This window comes from Drosophila erecta, unplaced genomic scaffold (genome assembly GCF_003286155.1).
Source record: "Drosophila erecta strain 14021-0224.00,06,07 unplaced genomic scaffold, DereRS2 tig00000092-arrow-pilon, whole genome shotgun sequence".
Lineage (NCBI taxonomy): Eukaryota > Metazoa > Arthropoda > Insecta > Diptera > Drosophilidae > Drosophila > Drosophila erecta.
In genome coordinates, this window is record NW_020825207.1 from 13,063,892 (window position 1) to 13,082,636 (window position 18,745).

Here is an 18,745-nt window from a genome sequence, read left to right on the forward strand (position 1 = left end):
TGAGTATTGCATCAGAAAAATAATTACTGAAGCCATACTTACATGTGATTCATTATTTTTGCCTGGACACTTGTACTTTGACTCAGCTTAAAAGTATCCCATATATTCTAGTGGTTAGGATACCCGGCTCTCACCCGGGTGGCCCGGCGTCCATTTCCCGGTATGGAAATGCAAAGCTAGCTTTATTTATATTTCGTTAGCCGTAACTTTATTTTTTTGGGAACAAAATTTCTTCAGAAGGCGCTTCATATTTTTTAGTGAAGACAGAGATCTTGGTATTGATGTATTGTATTGGTGTTTTGACTAAAAGATGGTGTATCCCATATGGTCTAGTGGCTAGGATATCTGGCTTTCACCCAGAAGGCCCGGGTTCGATTCCCGGTATGGGAAAGGTATCTTTTTTGCATTATAATTATGTATTTCTTTAATTTTACATATTTATTATGAAAACTGATACTTGCACTTTGTTTTACCGTTTTTATGATGAATTTAAGTATATATAGAAAATCCATTCCTTCTTTAATGCGATTAAATATAATTACATATTAATCGTGACACAGTAATTCGTTTAACCCTTTTAATGTGTCATTATGTTTTTCGAAAGTCTAAGAACACACTTCAGTCCCTAAAAGCTGAATACATATACATATATTTATTGATGCAACAGCCATAATCTGGCTTTCACCCAGAAGGCCCTGGCTCGATTCCCGGTATGGAAGGACACTCCTTTTCTAATATACATATTTATTATTTAAGTATTTATTATAAAATATTTATTATCATAAGTGATACTTGCAATTTGTTTGCAGTTTTTTTGTGATGAATTTAAGTATACATAAAAAATCCATTCTTTTAGCTATATTTTTTATTATGTTTCGAAGGTACACGCAAATACCTATCTTAAAAGCTGAATATATGCAGGCCGGTATTGATGCAAACCAAAACTACGTTTTGGCAGCAAGTTGTTAATGTCCCATATGGTCTAGTGGCTAGGATATCTGGCTTTCACCCAGAAGGCCCGGGTTCGATTCCCGGTATGGGAATAAATTTTTTTATGTACCATAGAAGACAATGATCAGTTTATAGTTCATCTAAAGCATTCTAGTCTTTAGCGACATCTATTGGATTTTTCGTTGCTTAGTTGTGGCGCCCTCTTTAGGCATTTTGCGTAATAGTGACATTATCAGTTGTTTGTTTTGTAATGTGGTTACCAAAAAATTCCCAAGCTGTTCTAGCTATGCGGACGAGTATAGGACGCTGCTTGCCATGAAACAATTGTCATTAGTAGTGGTAGACTGACGTTCTACCCAAATACTAAAAGGCCAGTTGATGTTACAGAATTATGACTCCTGAGTGATTATAATTTAGTACCACGGTTCTGACGGGGTTGCTCCTGCCTAGAGTTGTCGGTTTAACTGATGGTCTTTCCACTAATGAACATTTTGTACAAATTAATTTGAAGGTATTTTACAACGGGTGCCAAAGAAAAGGCTAGCAATTTTCATTTAAAGACCGTGATTTCCTTTCGGTACTGTATTTCGCATTCGCCGTGCGGGGTATTATATTGGCACTTGTCTGTCTATTTTCAGGACTCGGCTCGCTTGGAAAGGAGTTTGAGTGGGTTCTGGATGTGTTTGTGGCCAGTCGTTTGTTGCTGTTTGTCTGGCTGAAAAGCTGGCCGTGACCGTGGCAACGAAAATCGTCAAACTGTTGGCTCTGCCTGTGAGCAAACATTTTTGGCTATTTTTTTTCGCCGAAAATTTACATAAAAATCGCATTACACTTAACATCCACTTTGCTAAACGAAGCGCATGAAAGCGGGCGCCACGTGGTTTGGGCTCTCGACTGTGCTTTTGTAAGCCGAAGCGCCATGTGGGTGGGTGGGTGTTCGGCTGACTTGGTAAGTGGGCGGTGGGAGTTGCGAGTCCGTTATTCATGTGCGAGCTTGTGCCAGCGGTTTGAAGTGCATGGCGGCCTACGAAAATTAAATTAAAAAGCACACGCCAAAGGACCAAACACTTTGCGTTGTAAACAAAAATGCGAAATTGCAAATGGGCGGCCTGATCTATTTTTGGTGTGTGGATATGTATATTTGGAGCTTTAAAAGAAATAAGTTGGAAATGTGAGCTGTAGCATGGCTTTCACAACATTTTGCACATAGTACAAATAGCTATATATACTAAATATTTCACAATTAATAAACAAAGAAATGCATTTTAAAGCTAATACATATATTTGTTTGCATTTAAAAAAAATGCATTTAATGCACCAGATGCAATATCCCATATGGTCTAGTGGCTAGGACGTCTGGCTTTCACCCAGGAAGCCCGGGTTCGATTCCCGGTATGGGAATCTTTTCTTTCCTTTTTTTCTTTTTGTTTACAAACAACTCTCTTATCACCATTACCCAAATGGACAATATTACATTTTACACATATGAATGATTTGAATATAGTCAAACAAATAAGATTAAACTTATTTTAACAAATTAAAAAAAAATAAATCGCACTTGCGAATACTTCCTAGCAGAGCAAGGTTTCGATCCTCGGACCTCTGGGTTATGGGCCCAGCACGCTTCCACTGCGCCACTCTGCTTACGAGTCCCTAAACGCTATGTTGAATATGAGTAAACAGGGTTGAATGGATGAGATGATTTCAATGGTTACCGTCTTGTGAAATTCATTTTATTAGTAATACTACTAAATACTATAAATACTTCATACTAAATGTATGAAATGAAAATAAGAAAATATAATTTATGTTTAAATTAGAAATATATGGAAGTAACAATAATACTAATAAATACTATAAATACTTCATACTAAATGTATGAAATGAAAATAAGAAAATATAATTTATGTTTAAATTAGAAATATATGGAAGTAACAATTCAACAATAATATTATCATTATTTGAAATTAATTCATTTTAGTACTAAATGAAAAGCTGAAACAAGTTTAAGCGTAAAACTCAGATTACTTAACACAATCCTAAAAAGGCTCTCCTGAGGTTGTGGTTAAACGTTGCACGTTAACTCATAATGAACATTGTGCTCCGTTTTCTGCAAGCAGAGTGGCGCAGTGGAAGCGTGCTGGGCCCATAACCCAGAGGTCCGAGGATCGAAACCTTGCTCTGCTAATTTGTAAATTCCGCGCGGTGAATTTTTTATTTCTCCTTTTTTTAAACATTCTTTGAAGACGTATTTTACATGATTTCTCTGTGGGGAAATGACTGTTAAGTATAACATTTTATGCATCTGCATTAATACCATATCGAATGCATTGGGGCGAATATTTTAGAGCGTGATTCCTGAAATTTCTTTTCGCTCATACCTCAATGCGTGTCAACGGCTCCAGCTCACGTGGATTATGTGTTTACTTGGTGCCGTGGTGGCCACCTCTCTTATCGCGCACCTGCAGCTCGCTCCCACACATCTGCTGAGGCTCTGCATCCCAGTGAGCCATGCATTTTGCCCAGTGGCACAGATACGGCTTTAATAACCACTCGCCGGGTGCGCGACTCTGTTGGTTTTTGCCGCTTCTGTTTGCATAGCTAAGAGATGCGATATGGCTACGTGGCAGGAGCTCGTGAGGCCGTGAAATTTGCCGGTGCTTAAATATTTTTGAAAATTGAAAAAAAAAAGAGTAGCGATGTCGACGAAATTACTAATAACGCTCAGACTCGTTGGAAGTTACCAACCCTGTATGCCAATCAAATTGACATATTTGTCAATAAATGGCAAAAATTTTAATTAATTTTCGCGCCACTTAAAAGCGCGCCAGGAAATTGCACAAAACCATCCAGAGTTGGTGGGGCGAGGTTTGCGGGCCAATGGAAACCAACCGCAAACACTAAATTGCAAATAAATTTGTTTAAATATGCAATGGCAGAGCGCGTCAAGTTTGGCAGAACCCCCATGGACGACGAGTGACCAAATGCTGCGCTACACTGCGACGGTATCACCTGGGAAAGTGGGTAGTGCGGAGTGGGGAGTGGCAAATTTGGGAATGACATTGGTTGGTTTGGTATGGTGGGTGGTTACCAGTGGTTTGTCCGGCGCCTGCTGCACGTGCAGCTGCGACAACGAGACAACAACCAACATGCATATCAAATTTTAATAGCAAAACCCCCAAAAAGTTTCAAGCCACAAAGTCCATTTCCATTGGACTGAAGGGGTTTGGTTGTTCTCCTTGCGGGTTGTTGGTTCTCTGTCGTTTTCGTTGGGTGACATGCTTGATGTACGCTTTTGGTTTTCCCCACGAAGATGTTGCAATGACATTGAATATTGATGAAAATAAATCGAATTTCCGTCAGCCTGGCATCCGGCGTATTCGATAGACGGTAAAAGCAAATGCGAAAAAAAAATGAACTGGACACATTTCCGCCTGGACGTAGAGTCCCCTTTCTTTCTATTGAGACAGCAAAAGGGTTCCGCCTGAATTGAGCTCAACGCAGTCAGTTGGCGAGTGTTAAAATCCCACGTTGTCAGTGTTTTTGGGGGTATTTGTGGTTTCCCCGAGTTCCGCTTCTAAGCAATTAAAGGGGCGTCATTGAAAATAAATTGTCAAATATTTTGGATATAGAAAATATCTAAATTTATACTTTAAATTTAAAGGAATTCTGTATTTTTTACGTTTCTTAAAAAAGTATTTGTTAAGGCTCAGCGAAAACCAGCAAAAAAAAAAAAGCTTGCATTTTTTATTTACGCCAGCTTTGAACAAATTCACATTTTCCCAAATAAAAACGGTGGTGCACAATGTGGGCGTGCTTTTTATTGCCCGATCGGTGGCCAACCCACAATTAAGCCCCCAGTTAACACTTGATTTGTATTTAAAAATTATTGACCAATCCATGGGTACTGATTAAGTTTGTGTTTGTGCTTGTCAAACGACGGACGACTGCTGTTTGTGGGAGGGGCACCGATTGATTTTTGCCGCCACAAGGCAACGGTGGGCAACGGAAATTGCATAAACTCCGTCCGAAAGTGATGGGGATGAATGAGGGAGTGCAGCACATATGAAAATCCAATTTTCCAGTGATTGATCAGGGCGATGAGGGGCAGTGAAAAGCTGGTCGCCACACACGTGAAGTGGGTAAAGTTTGTTTGCCGGGCGTATACGCAAAAATAATGTAATTAAAGCAATGTTTGCATAATAAAAATGAATATTTGTTGCAGTTTGTGTCGCCATTACCACGCACTGCGAAAACCAAGGGGGAAAGTGTCCAGAGGGGTAATGCATTTAGCTGGCCCATTCTACAAGTGTTTACCTAGGCAGCGAGGACCATGGTCCTTTGCTCGCTTTATGCGGGCTGTCAAAATCAGACAGTGTGCACACATGCACCCACACCTCGCCGACATCCCGGAGATTTTATGTCCTGGTGTTGTCCACGCTGAAGAGCATCCTTTCGCCAACCCCCCGAATCTCGACTGTGTTTGTCCAAGTTTCGTTTCACCAAATTATGCTCAAGCATATGAGGGATTTATATCCGCACGAGGATTCAACTGGACTGCATACCACTCGACTCGATTCGACTCTCTCCAGTCTGCTGGCTGTCTGCTGTATTTATGCAAATATTGAAATAAGTCTTAATTGAATACAAATACTCAATTACATTGCGGCAAATCTATTTTGTGGGTCCGACAGTCCGGCACAAACAAACTTTACTGCGGACTCTACACAGACAACTCGTGCACTGAATGATTCTGATTATTGCACATGATTTCGTTTGGAGACTGAAATAAATATTATGTATACACAGCATAAAAAAAAAAATCATGGCCCATGAGGGGATCGAACCCGCGACCTTCGCGTTATTAGCACGACGCTCTAACCAACTGAGCTAATGGGCCTTGGTGACGATAGCGCTTTTCCTTATGAATTTACAGACCGGGGTTCGTCTTCCACGTTTAAAGATCAGCTTTTTTGGGTGTTATGTTATCTATATATACTGATAACTCTTAAGCTGTACTATATACTAGAAAAACGTTTTAATTTTAAAGCCGATAGCATTGTATGTATCTCATTTTCCCCATGTAGGCAGTTTATTTCGCGGCTATAATTAATTTACCAACGACATTAGACGGCATTAATTGTGTTTCTTTTGGGCTCCTGGGGGAGTTAAATGCTGCTCGACAGCACATGCATCATTGCAAGCAGCACATTTGTGACACTTCATTAAAAAGCAACATTACCAAAATCAATTAGAGACATTCCCCCATGCATTCGCATCGCCTAGACAGCTGGGATATACACGACAAAAGTACACAGGCACACGAAGAGCGAGTAAGCTTGTTGTTTTTGGCAAACAAATATACAAACAATTGATATACGTTTCGTATTTGTTCCTGCCAGTACGCTTCTCCTCCCATCACCGATCCGCAAATTGTTTGAACACGAGACGAGACTTTGTTTGCATTTTGAATTGCCGCCACTGGGCGCCCAGAGCAGAAGCTATTTGAACAGAAGTACACTGCGCGTAATTCGCCGAAACAGTGAGCACCCGGTTATTAAAAAAATGTATTATTTCAAAATAGAAATTGCTTTCAGAAATTTCAAAGAGGTATTTTCTTTTCTTTATATTCGAAATATAAAATGCTAAATCCTCGAAACATGGTTTTCTTTGAGTGCAGACACCTAAAGAACTTGTTAAATCGAAAATTAATTAAAAACGTGTTGCTGAGAACGTGATTTAATAAAACTGAATGCGAGCCTACAAAGAAAAGAACCTGTTATCACTCCCTAGTGACATGCTGATCTAGTGCTCCGTATCCTCAGGTGGTGGGTGTGGCACCGCCTTATGCAGCCACTTGCGTAGGTATTCGCTGGTCTGGAGGCCAACCATTCGATTTACCACCTTGCCGTTGCTGATGACCACCAGCGAGGGAACGGAACCCACATTGTAGTCCATGGCCAGTTCCCCGTGCTCATCAATATCGACCCGGGCCAATCTCACTCGACCTTCCTGCTCGGATACAACGTTCTCCAGTCGAGGAGCCAGGGCCTTACAAGGACAGCACCAGCTGATCGGGTGGAAGTATGGTTTCACATAGTTCCATTTAACTGAAGTGTAAGCTCACCTGGCATGAAAGTCCACAACCACCGGCCGATCGCTGTTGATCACACGTTGCTCGAAGTCCTTTCTCGTCTCCACATCGAAAATTGGCTGTTTGCCAGTACTGGTCATTCCCCGGTTTGCCTTCATCAAGTTTATTAGGCGCTTTGCGCGGAATAATCTTCTATAGCTGGACATAATAAAGCTTACGGGTAACTTAAATTTTGGCCTGGATATATTTCAATATAATTTTGATCCGAAAATTGTTGGAACTACAGTGTGCTGACGACTCGAGCCTTTTTTCTACTGAAAATTTTTAGGTATAATCCTATTTGTCATACAGTTCTATAAATTCAAAGGCTGCTTGATCAAAGAATTCGTGTTTTATTTATATGAATCTTATTTGAGTTATACTTACTTATATTGTCTAACTAAAATGTAGATTTGTGATGTTTTTTCCAAAATGTATGTTTACGGCAAATAAGTCAAATGTGTAATTTATCATCAGAATAACAGGTACTTAATATTCGAGGCAGAAGATTATTGCGTTATTTATTCTTTTTTTTTGTTTAATGCTGGGTAATGGACTTGTAGCACTTAACGATTTCGTACCCCAATTCACATTGTCCAGAAGTCCTGATGGAGTGGCACTTTTCTTCTGCTTTTTTCAATTCTGCTACGTCATTAATGCCATACTTCCTTACAAGTAGTTTCCTCGGCTCGACCGAAGTGATCGTGTCATTTGCAATAACACCTTTCAGTTCCAGTAAGCAGTGGTAAAAGCACTTGCTTTGAAGTGAGCTATCTTTAGGATCAAATATGGTATATTCTGTAAATGCATTTCCTAGTTTTTGTTTCATGCAGACTTTTAATTTTGTATAAGGTCTCTAAAACGTGAACAATTTAAAGGAAGGAATTTGAACATTATGTTGTTTACTTACCATAGAAAATGTTTCGAACCAGATGGTACAGAAGACCATGAACAACAGGAATATTTTCATATTGCTAATTTATACAATTTATATGAATTATACAATTTATAATGAATACAATTTCGCTTTTTTCCCTGGGTTTTATAGCTGGCACATTAGCCATGCTTCTCTACACATTATCCTCACTTCGAAAAAACGACCCAAAGCGACTTACCAATCATATTATCAACGGTTTCAGTTTCGAGGTACTATTGTTAACCACTTGATATTTAATCTTGATCTGCTGAAACAAGCGACTGGCACAATACCATTTAAAGTATTTCATTTGTTGTGCTTAATATTCACTCTTAAAATTAGGTTTCGGACTGAATATTCAATAAGTATTCGATAAGAAACTATAGTTTAATCTTGCAGTAACAACGGATTACAAATATTTGTTAAGGTAACACTCTATTTGTTTGAAGCCCTTCTCGCATTTATCGCCCCCTTTGATCGAATTGCAGGAATCTTCTCCATATTCTTTTTTAAATTCACGAAGTGCAAATTGTATCCCAGGTGATACTCTAAAGTAACAGCTTAAAGCACACATCGTTTTGTACTCTACATCATGCCTCTTTAGTAAATACTCCGAAATACCATCTACTGACACATTTTCCCGCCTTGCGCAATCAGAAAGAAATCTGCTTTCCTTCCTTTCCAGTTGGGGCTGCCAATGTCGAGAAGTAGTTAGGCTTGTAGTTTGAAATACATTCACTTACATTGGAAAATGACAAAGAGCGAGCAAGAATGCAAGCTAGAAACACTAAAGCAAGCCATCCGTTCATTTTGTGATTTTTAAATTCAAACAGTTAAGATATGCTTTAAATAGATTTTGCTGAATGTCTATGTGCACGCCTATTAACAATTTCAAGCCTTTCTCAAAATTGATTGCACACCTATTTATATCAGGCAGCTCAATATAAGTTTATTTAACTCGATAATTTAAAATGATCGGTTCACAATTTTGTTATTAGATCTGGGCACGGTTTTCGCTGTAGCACTTGTACAGCTTGTAGCCAGTATCGCACTTGTCGGTTCCCTTGATCGAGTCACACTTGGCCTGCACCTCCTTGAGCCTGGCTTCGCCGGCGATGGGACCCAGTTTGGCCAAAACTACATCAGGCTTTAGCTGCCCATTGGCCAAAAAGCCGCTCTGCTCCAGGAAACAGTTGGCGAAGCACTTGACCTTCGGATCGGAGTCCGCAAAGTTTCCAGACCTCAGGGCAAGGGCTTGCTCCTTCGTGATTCCCTCCTGTTTGGCGCAAGCCTGGGCCCTCAGCTTACCCTCAGCTTTTTGGGAATCAGTTAGCCCCTGTGGACAAAAAGGAAGCGTATGTGTAAGTGTCCTGGCATTTGCAACAAAGGACTTACCACGGCAGATGCCACAGACAGAGCTGCGAGTGCGGCAAACACAAGGAATACTTTCATGATGCTGATCGTAAGCTGTCTAGAATCTCTTAGAATCGAAACTGTTGGCTAAACGTCTCGACAAGTCAGCATTTATACAGTTTGAGATGATGGACTTTGGCCCTGCAGTTGGTTAGTGCTTCCCTTTCAACTTACTTAACTCCGCTGAGAAACACATTAGCTATGCTGACTTGCGGCTTATTTCTTGGTGTCAGTTTTTTACATTCCTTTCGGCTAGATCAGGCTTTAAACTCTATTTTTAAATGGTCTCTTTTAAACTGTGCTAGTTGCAAGGGATGTTCAGGATCTGCAAATGTTTAGCAACCGTTGAAAGTCCTTAGTTAAGATTACATAACTGTGGGGTTCGAACTGCAGCCGGCAATCTGATTCTCATAAAAAACGTACCATTAACATAGAATACTGACTTGCACTTTATTTCCCATAGTTTTTTGTTAGTAAACGAGTATACTTGGTGTATCAAGTAGTGGGTAAACAATAGAAGCATCTCATGGCTGGAGGCTTATATGTATATCTTCTTAGCTTTCAATCAGCCAAGATTAATTTTCTGAAGGCTGCGCAGTTTATTAATAATTTTCGTTGAGCTTTAAACTGTCCTAAGTCATCAGGGATTTCTCCACCCTAGCTCCTAGCTATGACCCACCACACATTTGGGTCACACTAGATTCCAAAATACTGATAGCATTCACTCGCTGGCCAGGCCATATTTACTTGGGCCAAATGAATGATGACCCGCCCAGGCTCAGTTTGTTGTCTAAACATTTTTACGATTCAGGGTTAGAGATAGGATTCTTCTTTGCTGCCTGTGTCTTTACATAATCCCCACTGCTTACACAGGCATCAAGGCGGTTTAGCAATTAGTTTCTGTTCCTGAGAGCATTCAATGTGAAGATAAGTAGCCCCGAGTTTTCATGCTCCCGATGGGGTTTTGTGGGGCTTTGATGGATGATTGACAAGCAAGTGACAAGAAGACGAGAATGTGAAGCTAGTGCTGAAAATGGGTTAATGGTTATGCAAGAAAAACGTTCTGCATGTCATCAGTTATTCATCAGTTATTCATGGCCATGTATAAAAACAGAGGCCCCGCGCTTCAGTTATTAATGTAATTTAAGCGCCAGCTAATTATAATGTTCAATCTTGCTGTCTAGTAAACGCAACTTTCCTTTTTTTACCATTACCATAAGCACAATTACATAAATGACGCTCCTCAAATTTTGACTAAAAGCACACTCCATTAGTGTCGAAATAGGTGTAAAAGTGTAAAAGAGGAGGAATATCGTTTCTAAAAACAAAAGCAACTTCTCTCTTGTGTGTTATCGTTTCTAATTTGTTTCAAATTAAATGAGTTTTAAACATTTTCCCAGCCAAATACAATCATAAAGCGTAAAATATACTGAATGAGTGACGCAAGTGTGGATGTGTTTTTCGGATGGGTGGACGAAAGGATCTGGCGGTTGTCGCTGTTTTTTTGGTGGGTGGTTCGGGTTCTCCTGCAAATGTAATTAAAAAACTTTTAAACCGCATCAACATAAATGTATGGCGCTTGAAATTCAGTGCATTTGACAATTTTCGGTTGGCAAAAAGTTGACATTTTGTCCTCCTGTATGTTGTGGGCAAAAAAGAGCCGCCAAAACATGTCAGACTCGCCCCATCATACATCCTATCTAGCGTTAGCGGTGGCCATTTGTGTTTGAGTTAAATGAAATGCTTTAAAAGTTATTAGCATTCATAAATAAATGTTTGCGGAAGGCATTTATTGATGACGGCCTGTACCCATTTTATGCGTTAATCATTTTTACGAGCCACTCTTCTCGGCAATTTCATTTATTTTAATTGAACCCCATGCCTACCTTTTTTTGGCCATTAAGAATTGAAAGACTGTCCATTTAATTGCATTTAAATCGCCTGCCAAACACCTTAATAGACCATTAAGTCTTGCCAGAACCCTACACATTTCTCCAAAAAGGTTTAGTTTGGCAATATGTTCAGGTAATGAGAACTCACAGCCGTAATGTCATTCCGAGCATTCCAAGTGATAACGCTAAATGGCTTTGCCGTAAATTCGACACTTGAAATTACTTTTTAGTGTAAAATTTAATGATTTCGATGACGATCAAATCGCAACCCAATTACTATATTTATGTTTCTGTTATTGTGTTTCACCCCAAAAAGAAACTTCCCCAATGCAAGCCCCCAGGCCCCATAAGTTTCCATTAGCTTCATACTCATATACTCATTTGCGGCAATGCCTTAGATCATTGTTATTAGTAAATCTTATGCCCCAGTTTATTACCAGCCCCATGATATGTGGGTGGACTCGAAACAGAATCAGCAGTGCGACAATTCCTTGGGGGTCTCTCGCCTCCGGGGTCAAGTTCGTTGAACTCTCCCCAAAATGTTTGGGGATAGTTTTTAGGGGTAAGAATAAAACATTCGGAAACATTGGGTGCGACTAAGGGTGGTTCTCATTCTTGGATAACCATTTAAGATTATTTTTACGCCGGTATTTACTAGATTCTATAGCATTTCAACGTTTTCCATATATATTGCTGATTTCCAGCCAATGCTTCGTTCCCAGATAGACTGAACTTGATTAAATGGTAATTACCATGTCAAAGTGCAGATTCATTGCTATCTGGTTTTCTAATTCAAATAATATCAATGTAAAATGGTTGTGTGGTCGTTGTCTTAACAATATTTCAACTGGCACTCATTAATCACGCATAAAGTGCTTAAATTTAATGGGAGATGTTGAGACCGTTCAAAAAACACCTGAACAGAATGCTCTGCTCACCGAAGCCGGTTGCAAATGAAAGTTTTTGCACAGTCATTTCACGGAAAGAGCTCTTTTTAATTAATTTAATGACTGGCTGATGTATTTGCATATGGAAGTGCACGTGAGCAAAACTTTGTGCACGTGGGTAAATAATCAACTCTTTTGTTGCAGTTCCAAATTCGGTAGACTCGCTCTTGGCCAAGCTTTTGGGGATTGTGGGCGGCGCCTGCTGTTTCCCACTAATTATTTTAACAGCATGCTAGTGGTATCCGTTATCTGACTGCTAAAATATTTTCCTATCCCCCACCTTCGCCGCCAATGAAACCAGCCACCCACCTTGACAGGCAGGTTCCGGAAAAGAAAGCTCAGTTTCCTTGGTATTTTCAGTCCGTAATCCGCATAGCTTATCACAAATTCCGGGCATAACTCAAAACAGAAACGCTGGCCAACCAGTTGGGAGCAAATTAATGGCTCGATGCGAATTGTTTTGGCCCATCTGCCCCATGGCGTTGCAACACTTTCTGATTGCATTAGATGCTTACAATAATTTTGGGGCAGCTCCGCTCGGAATGGGAACGTAAATGGAATATTTTATGCAATTTATTTTGATCAATTTGCACGTCGCAATGTCAGTTTCCTCTTAGGGCGCCTAAATATTCTCCGGATATTCTGGATGCAATCGTGCGTGCCATGGAATGGAAATTTCGCAAAAGAAGCCACAGACTCCACTCTATTATTCGAATATTTTTCGGCCAACGAAAATTAAAAACAATTATTGTGCGAAACAACATTTCATAGCTCTGTTTTCAGTTGGCAGAATGTGCAAAATGTAGTTGGGTAAGTAAGAGTTTTGTATCTTTAATTCTTATTTTTTCATCTGCATTATAATGGTTTTTATTAAATATACTAAACATAATTCCGTGCTTTTTCCTATGCTTTTTTCTTTTTACTTATAAAACTCATTAAAAGACAAAAACTAAATGTTTAAATGGAAAAGGGACCAACCATGCGTGGGATAAGATTTTTTCAACTTTGTCTTTGGTGCCAGCGGAATGTGTGTATTAAACCCATTTGCAGCCCACCTCATTACACACTAAAAAAAGCAATCGAGCATCAAATTACAAAGAAAATAAAATGCAAATAGGTTTTTCCTTTACATTCAGGTTGTTCCTTTTTCCCCGGAACAGAGTCTCCTTTTTTCCATCAAGTTTATCCCTCGGACGGAGTTCCAATTTCATGCAGCTGACCACGGACCCTGTAATTGTAATTGCCGGGCTGGATTGGAGTGGATTAAACAATTTCCACATTTAACATGGCGCCCGTCTTTAACCTTTGCCACAATAAATTTTTCCGGGCTTTTCCTTGCCGCTTTTCGGTATCCAGGCTCCCCGGTTGGAGCTTAATTTTGGTGCCAGCGATAAGAATTTTTAGCGACGCTGTCATTTGGGGGCTTTGGCTTTTACGAGGCGGCACAAAGGACGCATGTCCTTGTTGTGCGTCTAATTAGATGCTTTGCCTAATTAGTTGGTTTTATGTGAGACTCTTTATGCCCCCGGATTACCTTTTCGGTTGCAGTTCGCCAAGTTAAGGTGTCTTTCTCTGCGCCTTCGCAGGGATAAGCCGACTCGTCGATATGTGGCATAAAGATTAGACAGAGGTGCGATACCAAGCTGAGAATGTTATAAACTTAAACGTTTATTAAAAATTCCAAGCGCACAGGAAAATATCCACAGCATCATGACAATAATGCGAGCGAAAGCAGCGCGTTTGCAGCTGATTTTCGCAGCTTGAGATTTTCCATTTTTCCCATCATCGGGCGCGCTGCTTCGACGGCTTCCCCCGTTTGGGTTTTTCAATTTCTTACAGAACGAGCACTGCATTCCTTCACCTGGCCCGTCTTTGATGCGTTATATGACAGGGGGATTGGGGGATAGGAGGATAGGAGTTTCTCGAGGCTTAGGGGTCTCGAGGAGCAGCAGCAACAGTTCGGTCGGAGTTCCATATGAACTCCGCATCCCAGCAGCCACTGACTGGCCGGCCCCTCAACCGAATTGAACTTGTCACAAAAGAATTCATTTTGCAGAGCTCGGAATTTTCCGGCAGTTTCGGGACGGGGCGACGGGCTCGGAAAATGTGCGTTGAAAAGCTTTGTAAGCTTTGCTTGACTGTTGGCCCGTCCCTATACTTTCCCCATCTCTTGTGTTTCGCACATTGTCCCTTTTACAACGCTCCAACGCTCCAACGCTCCATCGGTTCTGGGTTCGTTAACTGGAATTCAATAAATATTACTAAAACACTCGCATACGCATTCGCAATCGCCTTTTTCTTTGCGTTTTTATTGGGATGTCGAAGGGAGACAAGAGCGGATTCCAAGAAAAAAGGCCAGTACAGACATTTTCACATAATTTCCCCCACTTGTGATCCATTTTTTAGGGCCTCCACTCGTATTCCCGCAGGCCAAGTACATTTTGGCTTATTTTATGACGCGTTTTGTTACCAAAACGAAAATTTTTGGTAATACCAAGACATTTAATTGCCTAATTGTTTTGTTTTTGGCATTTTATTGCAGACGGGCCGGTTTTTATGGAGCAAGCCCAGCACGCCACTTTTTTTATGACTTAATTACTTAAATGCGTTTTATTTTGCATGCGGCCATAATCGTAAACAAATTATAGAAGTGGAAATTATGATATCTTTTCCAGTTTTAATGCGTGCCTTGGGGAAAAGATTATCCATTGGATTGTACTATACATTTTATACACATTATTTGTAGCACTAAATCTACAGCAATTAAAAATGAGACATTATGAAATGTAATCCCAACGCAAATAGTTTTAAACCTACCCATCATATTTGCACAAGTTTTTAGCTTGCGTTTCATCTTTTCATCAGCAAATAGCATTCCATGCTGCTGCCCTCGTGGTCTCATTATAATTTAAATTAACTGAATTTGCTTTATTTGATTTACCTGGCTTAGTGCTCCACTGCCTTTGTGGTCCATTGAGGATGTTCTGCTCCAGTTGTGGACGAGTCAAGGACGCCGGGAAGGGGCGTCCTGTATTTATTAGCCACGCTGGGTCTTGACCCCAAAGGGTGCCTATCTTATCCCATCTGGTGGTGGCTCTGGTTTCCTTTCGGCCATCTCATTTTATTTTCTGAAATTAATGCGGCAAACACTAATTAATTGCGCAGGTGTTGCAGCTGTTCCGTAGCTCTTGTTGTTGCTTCCGGTGTTGTTATTGCATGGGATAAGCCTAATTGAATTTCTGTAGCTTTTTGCTAGGCTTGCGAAATCGGGAGCGGGAGGTCCTATCCGCCATTGGTTATAATTAATTACACAGCTGCCATTGTAGACTGGCTGCATTTATTATCTTTAAATTATTGATCTTTATCAGATATATAGTGAGGTGGAACAACTGCCACCATTATGTTGTAAATATGTGATAATAAACTTTAACCTTGCCAATCTGTGGTCTAAATAAAATTACTTATACAAAGTTTATCAATCCTATACAGCGTTAAATTGCAAGTTCAGTAACTGGCATTAGCGCTGAATTCACGCTTTGCACTTATTTAATTGTTTTCTTTTTAATTTCTCATAGCTAATAAATTGACTTTTATGACTGGTCATGAGCAGCTCGTAAAATTTGCATATGACTCCTAGCCGAGCTTTTGGCTTTAAGTCGAGGTCCTTCAACGGTTGACGGCATTATTATTATGTCAACGTAATGTTGTCGTCAAATAGTTTTTCGCGTGACATTTGCATTTCAGTTCAGTTCAGCTCAGTGGAGTTGAGTTGAGTTGAGCCCTCGGGTCCGATGACATTTCATTAGCCGTTACCAGTTCTTCGGGCACACATATTTAATAACGTGTGCCATTGTTTTCATTGTCGTTTTATGTGCTGTTTATATTTTTATGGCATGCCATATAGTATTTAATATTTATATTATATATGAGTCGCATGCGACATTCCCTCCCGTTCTATCATGTCTGCGATAAAACAGTTTTATTCCTTTCCCTACAGGAAACTTTTAGGGACAGCGAACTTCTTCATCAGGTGGAAAAGCTGAAAAGCTGGGAAAGCTGAATGGGCGCCCTCCATCTCCTTGAACTGAAATCAAACTACTTGAGGAGTCAGCCACCGCTTCGTGTTTGCAGTTATTATTGTCTATAAATCGTTGGAAGGTCTCCGCCAGGAGCACGATGACATTATGAATTTATTACTATTTAAATATTTTACTTTTGTTATGGCCTGGCAGGCGACGATGGGCCGCAATAATCGTTCTGACATTTGTTTTCCCTGGCGTGCGTAACTATTTACGAGTTTGCTCCGGTAACTTCGTCTCCGAAAGTCGAAGTAGTTTGAGTAGGTCATGAATTATCGATGCTGTCAGCAGTAAATATTGATAAAATATATGAGCCAAAGTTCTGGCACGTAGGCATCAGCTTTGGTAACTGCCTCTATTACCATTATTAAATAATTCGGGCAGTTAGCCGACTTAAACGGTTCCGCTCTAAACTCATGCATAAATGTACATACATCAGCAAATCACCCGAATGTCAGTTTAATTGTTAATTAGCTGGACATATCTGTGCCAAAAATTAATCGGCAAACCAGTTCGGAGTGATCGCACGGACTTGAGATTTTGAGACTCATCTGAATATTTGGACTTTGCTACCGGCACTTGACTTCAAACTTTGGCCCAAACCAAAAATGGGTACGAGAACAACTGACAAACTTGAAACAGGTTTGAAGAAACGATCGCCAGTAATTTCGTGTAACAGCAGACTTATTTCCTAGATTTCCTATTTAATTTAAGTAAATTATTTAATTACTATTAATGACCAAGAACTATTTTGTTGCAGTACCTTATAAGCTTACAAGTAAGAAGCCAATTTATTTATATATTTTTGAATATTTTGAATATTTTTATTTGATTATAAAGAGATACATTTTTATGTCTACAGGAAATAAATAAATATATTTGAGCATAGAAATGATGTATAGCTGCCAAAAAAGCCAAGCCTCCCAAGGCGTCTGTTTTGTTAGTAAAATAAAATGTAGTTATTTTTTATTCAAGTCCCCAAAACTGCCCACTCACGCTTGGCAGGCACATTGTCTAACACCTCCATAAAAAACTACGCTAGATTGTATTTCAAGTTTAAGGTTTTGAGAGCTACGAGTATTGTTAAATCAAATTAGTTGACGTTGACGCTTCGCTGGGCACTCTGACCCTTGGAAAGTACAACACACTTTTAATCGGTGGAAAATCAGAAACTACAATTAGCACTTACACTATGGCTATAACAAATTTCAGCCCTATAATAAGCTCCAGTCCGGGGCATTAAGGCCAATTAGAGGTACAGTGGGAGCCGCATTGAACTTGCTTTATTTGCTGATTTGAGTATCGCTTGAACTTTAAACCGGAGAGGCACCAAAAGTGAGTCAGTTTCGGGTTATTAACAAGAATCAGACGAAACAAAACGTCGAGACCCATTAAAAAGGCGATTTCAATAAACTAACCGGTGAATTGACGTGTGTATGTGGAATAATTGGTTATACAGTGTGATCAGCGGAGTAGAGCGAAAACAAAAAGCGATAATCAAAACAAAACTCTAGCGAAGCTGCATTCAAAATTGTATAAAAGCCAGATGCTAACAGAATATAGCCAACAGTCTCAATACCAAAGGGTTTTCAACAACATCTCTACCGAAAATGAAGTTCCTGATTTTCCTGTTCGCCATTTTGGCCATTTCGGCTGCCGTGAGTGTAATTTGCCGATCAAAGCGGCCGTATTACTAAGGGTATCTTTTGCATGTATCTTTTAGGATCTGCAGCTATCTGATGAGCAGAAGGCGGTGGCCCACGCCAATGGCGCCCTTTGTGCCCAGCAGGAGGGTGTCACCAAGGATCAGGCGATCGCCTTGCGAAACGGCAAATTCGATGACAGTGATCCCAAGATTAAGTGCTTCGCCAACTGTTTCCTGGAGAAGACCGGATTCCTGATCAATGGTGAGGTCCAGCCCGATGTCGTTCTGACCAAGTTGGGACCCCTGGTCGGCGAGGATGCCGTGAAGGCCGTTCAGGCCAAGTGTGATGCCACCAAGGGAGCGGATAAGTGCGATACTGCCTATCAGCTATTCGAGTGCTACTACAAGAATCGCGCCCACATCTAAGCGACCAACTAGCGTCGCTATATTATTGTGTGATAATCTGTCTGTGACTTGTTACTTATTTGGTTTTAATTCAGTATATCAATTCAAAAAAATTATTTAGATGTATAAAGGTTTTGAATAAATATTCAAGCAAGTTGTTTTGAAAGTATATAATTTGTTTTCAAGAATAAGCCATATTACTTTGAGAAACTTTGTTCGAAATAAAAGATGGTAAAAGCTCATACATAGCCCTTTTGGAATCTCTCATGGCATTTGTTAGTATATATGATATTGAAGTAAATCTTGTAGTAGAATATTTTTTAGGTGTACCAAGCCAAAGTAATTGAAGCCCAAACGAACCTTC

General features: G+C 40.0%; 4 protein-coding genes and 6 non-coding genes across 10 annotated transcripts; 5 read left to right on the forward strand and 5 right to left on the reverse strand.

Moving 5' to 3' along the window:
- Positions 1 to 318: 318 nt before the first annotated feature.
- Positions 319 to 390, forward strand: Trnae-uuc. The gene has a single exon. It is a non-coding gene; the product is annotated as a tRNA-Glu (tRNA).
- Positions 391 to 971: 581 nt separating this feature from the next.
- Positions 972 to 1,043, forward strand: Trnae-uuc. Its single transcript has one exon. It is a non-coding gene; the product is annotated as a tRNA-Glu (tRNA).
- Positions 1,044 to 2,280: 1,237 nt separating this feature from the next.
- On the forward strand, positions 2,281 to 2,352 carry Trnae-uuc. Its single transcript has one exon. It is a non-coding gene; the product is annotated as a tRNA-Glu (tRNA).
- A 171-nt stretch (positions 2,353 to 2,523) lies between these two features.
- On the reverse strand, positions 2,524 to 2,595 carry Trnam-cau. Its single transcript has one exon. It is a non-coding gene; the product is annotated as a tRNA-Met (tRNA).
- A 471-nt stretch (positions 2,596 to 3,066) lies between these two features.
- Positions 3,067 to 3,138, forward strand: Trnam-cau. The gene has a single exon. It is a non-coding gene; the product is annotated as a tRNA-Met (tRNA).
- A 2,639-nt stretch (positions 3,139 to 5,777) lies between these two features.
- Trnai-aau lies at positions 5,778 to 5,851 on the reverse strand. Its single transcript has one exon. It is a non-coding gene; the product is annotated as a tRNA-Ile (tRNA).
- An 818-nt stretch (positions 5,852 to 6,669) lies between these two features.
- On the reverse strand, positions 6,670 to 7,372 carry LOC6547702 (thioredoxin, mitochondrial). Its single transcript, XM_001974816.3, has 2 exons — positions 7,079 to 7,372; positions 6,670 to 7,021 (listed from the first exon to the last, which is right to left on the reverse strand). Exons 1-2 carry the CDS (start codon positions 7,249 to 7,251, stop codon positions 6,757 to 6,759), a joined length of 438 nt encoding a protein of 145 aa, XP_001974852.1. The 5' UTR covers positions 7,252 to 7,372; the 3' UTR covers positions 6,670 to 6,756.
- A 51-nt stretch (positions 7,373 to 7,423) lies between these two features.
- On the reverse strand, positions 7,424 to 8,070 carry LOC6547574. Its single transcript, XM_001974815.2, has 2 exons — positions 7,995 to 8,070; positions 7,424 to 7,940 (listed from the first exon to the last, which is right to left on the reverse strand). Exons 1-2 carry the CDS (start codon positions 8,052 to 8,054, stop codon positions 7,623 to 7,625), a joined length of 378 nt encoding a protein of 125 aa, XP_001974851.1. The 5' UTR covers positions 8,055 to 8,070; the 3' UTR covers positions 7,424 to 7,622.
- An 828-nt stretch (positions 8,071 to 8,898) lies between these two features.
- LOC6547573 (general odorant-binding protein 56d) lies at positions 8,899 to 9,495 on the reverse strand. The gene is made up of 2 exons (XM_001974814.3): positions 9,396 to 9,495; positions 8,899 to 9,336 (listed from the first exon to the last, which is right to left on the reverse strand). The coding sequence occupies exons 1-2, from the start codon at positions 9,450 to 9,452 to the stop codon at positions 8,995 to 8,997; spliced, it is 399 nt and encodes a 132-aa protein (XP_001974850.1). The 5' UTR covers positions 9,453 to 9,495; the 3' UTR covers positions 8,899 to 8,994.
- Positions 9,496 to 17,870: 8,375 nt separating this feature from the next.
- LOC6547572 (general odorant-binding protein 56d) lies at positions 17,871 to 18,550 on the forward strand. Its single transcript, XM_026981038.1, has 2 exons — positions 17,871 to 17,989; positions 18,055 to 18,550. Exons 1-2 carry the CDS (start codon positions 17,942 to 17,944, stop codon positions 18,400 to 18,402), a joined length of 396 nt encoding a protein of 131 aa, XP_026836839.1. The 5' UTR covers positions 17,871 to 17,941; the 3' UTR covers positions 18,403 to 18,550.
- The last annotated feature ends 195 nt before the right edge of the window (positions 18,551 to 18,745 follow it).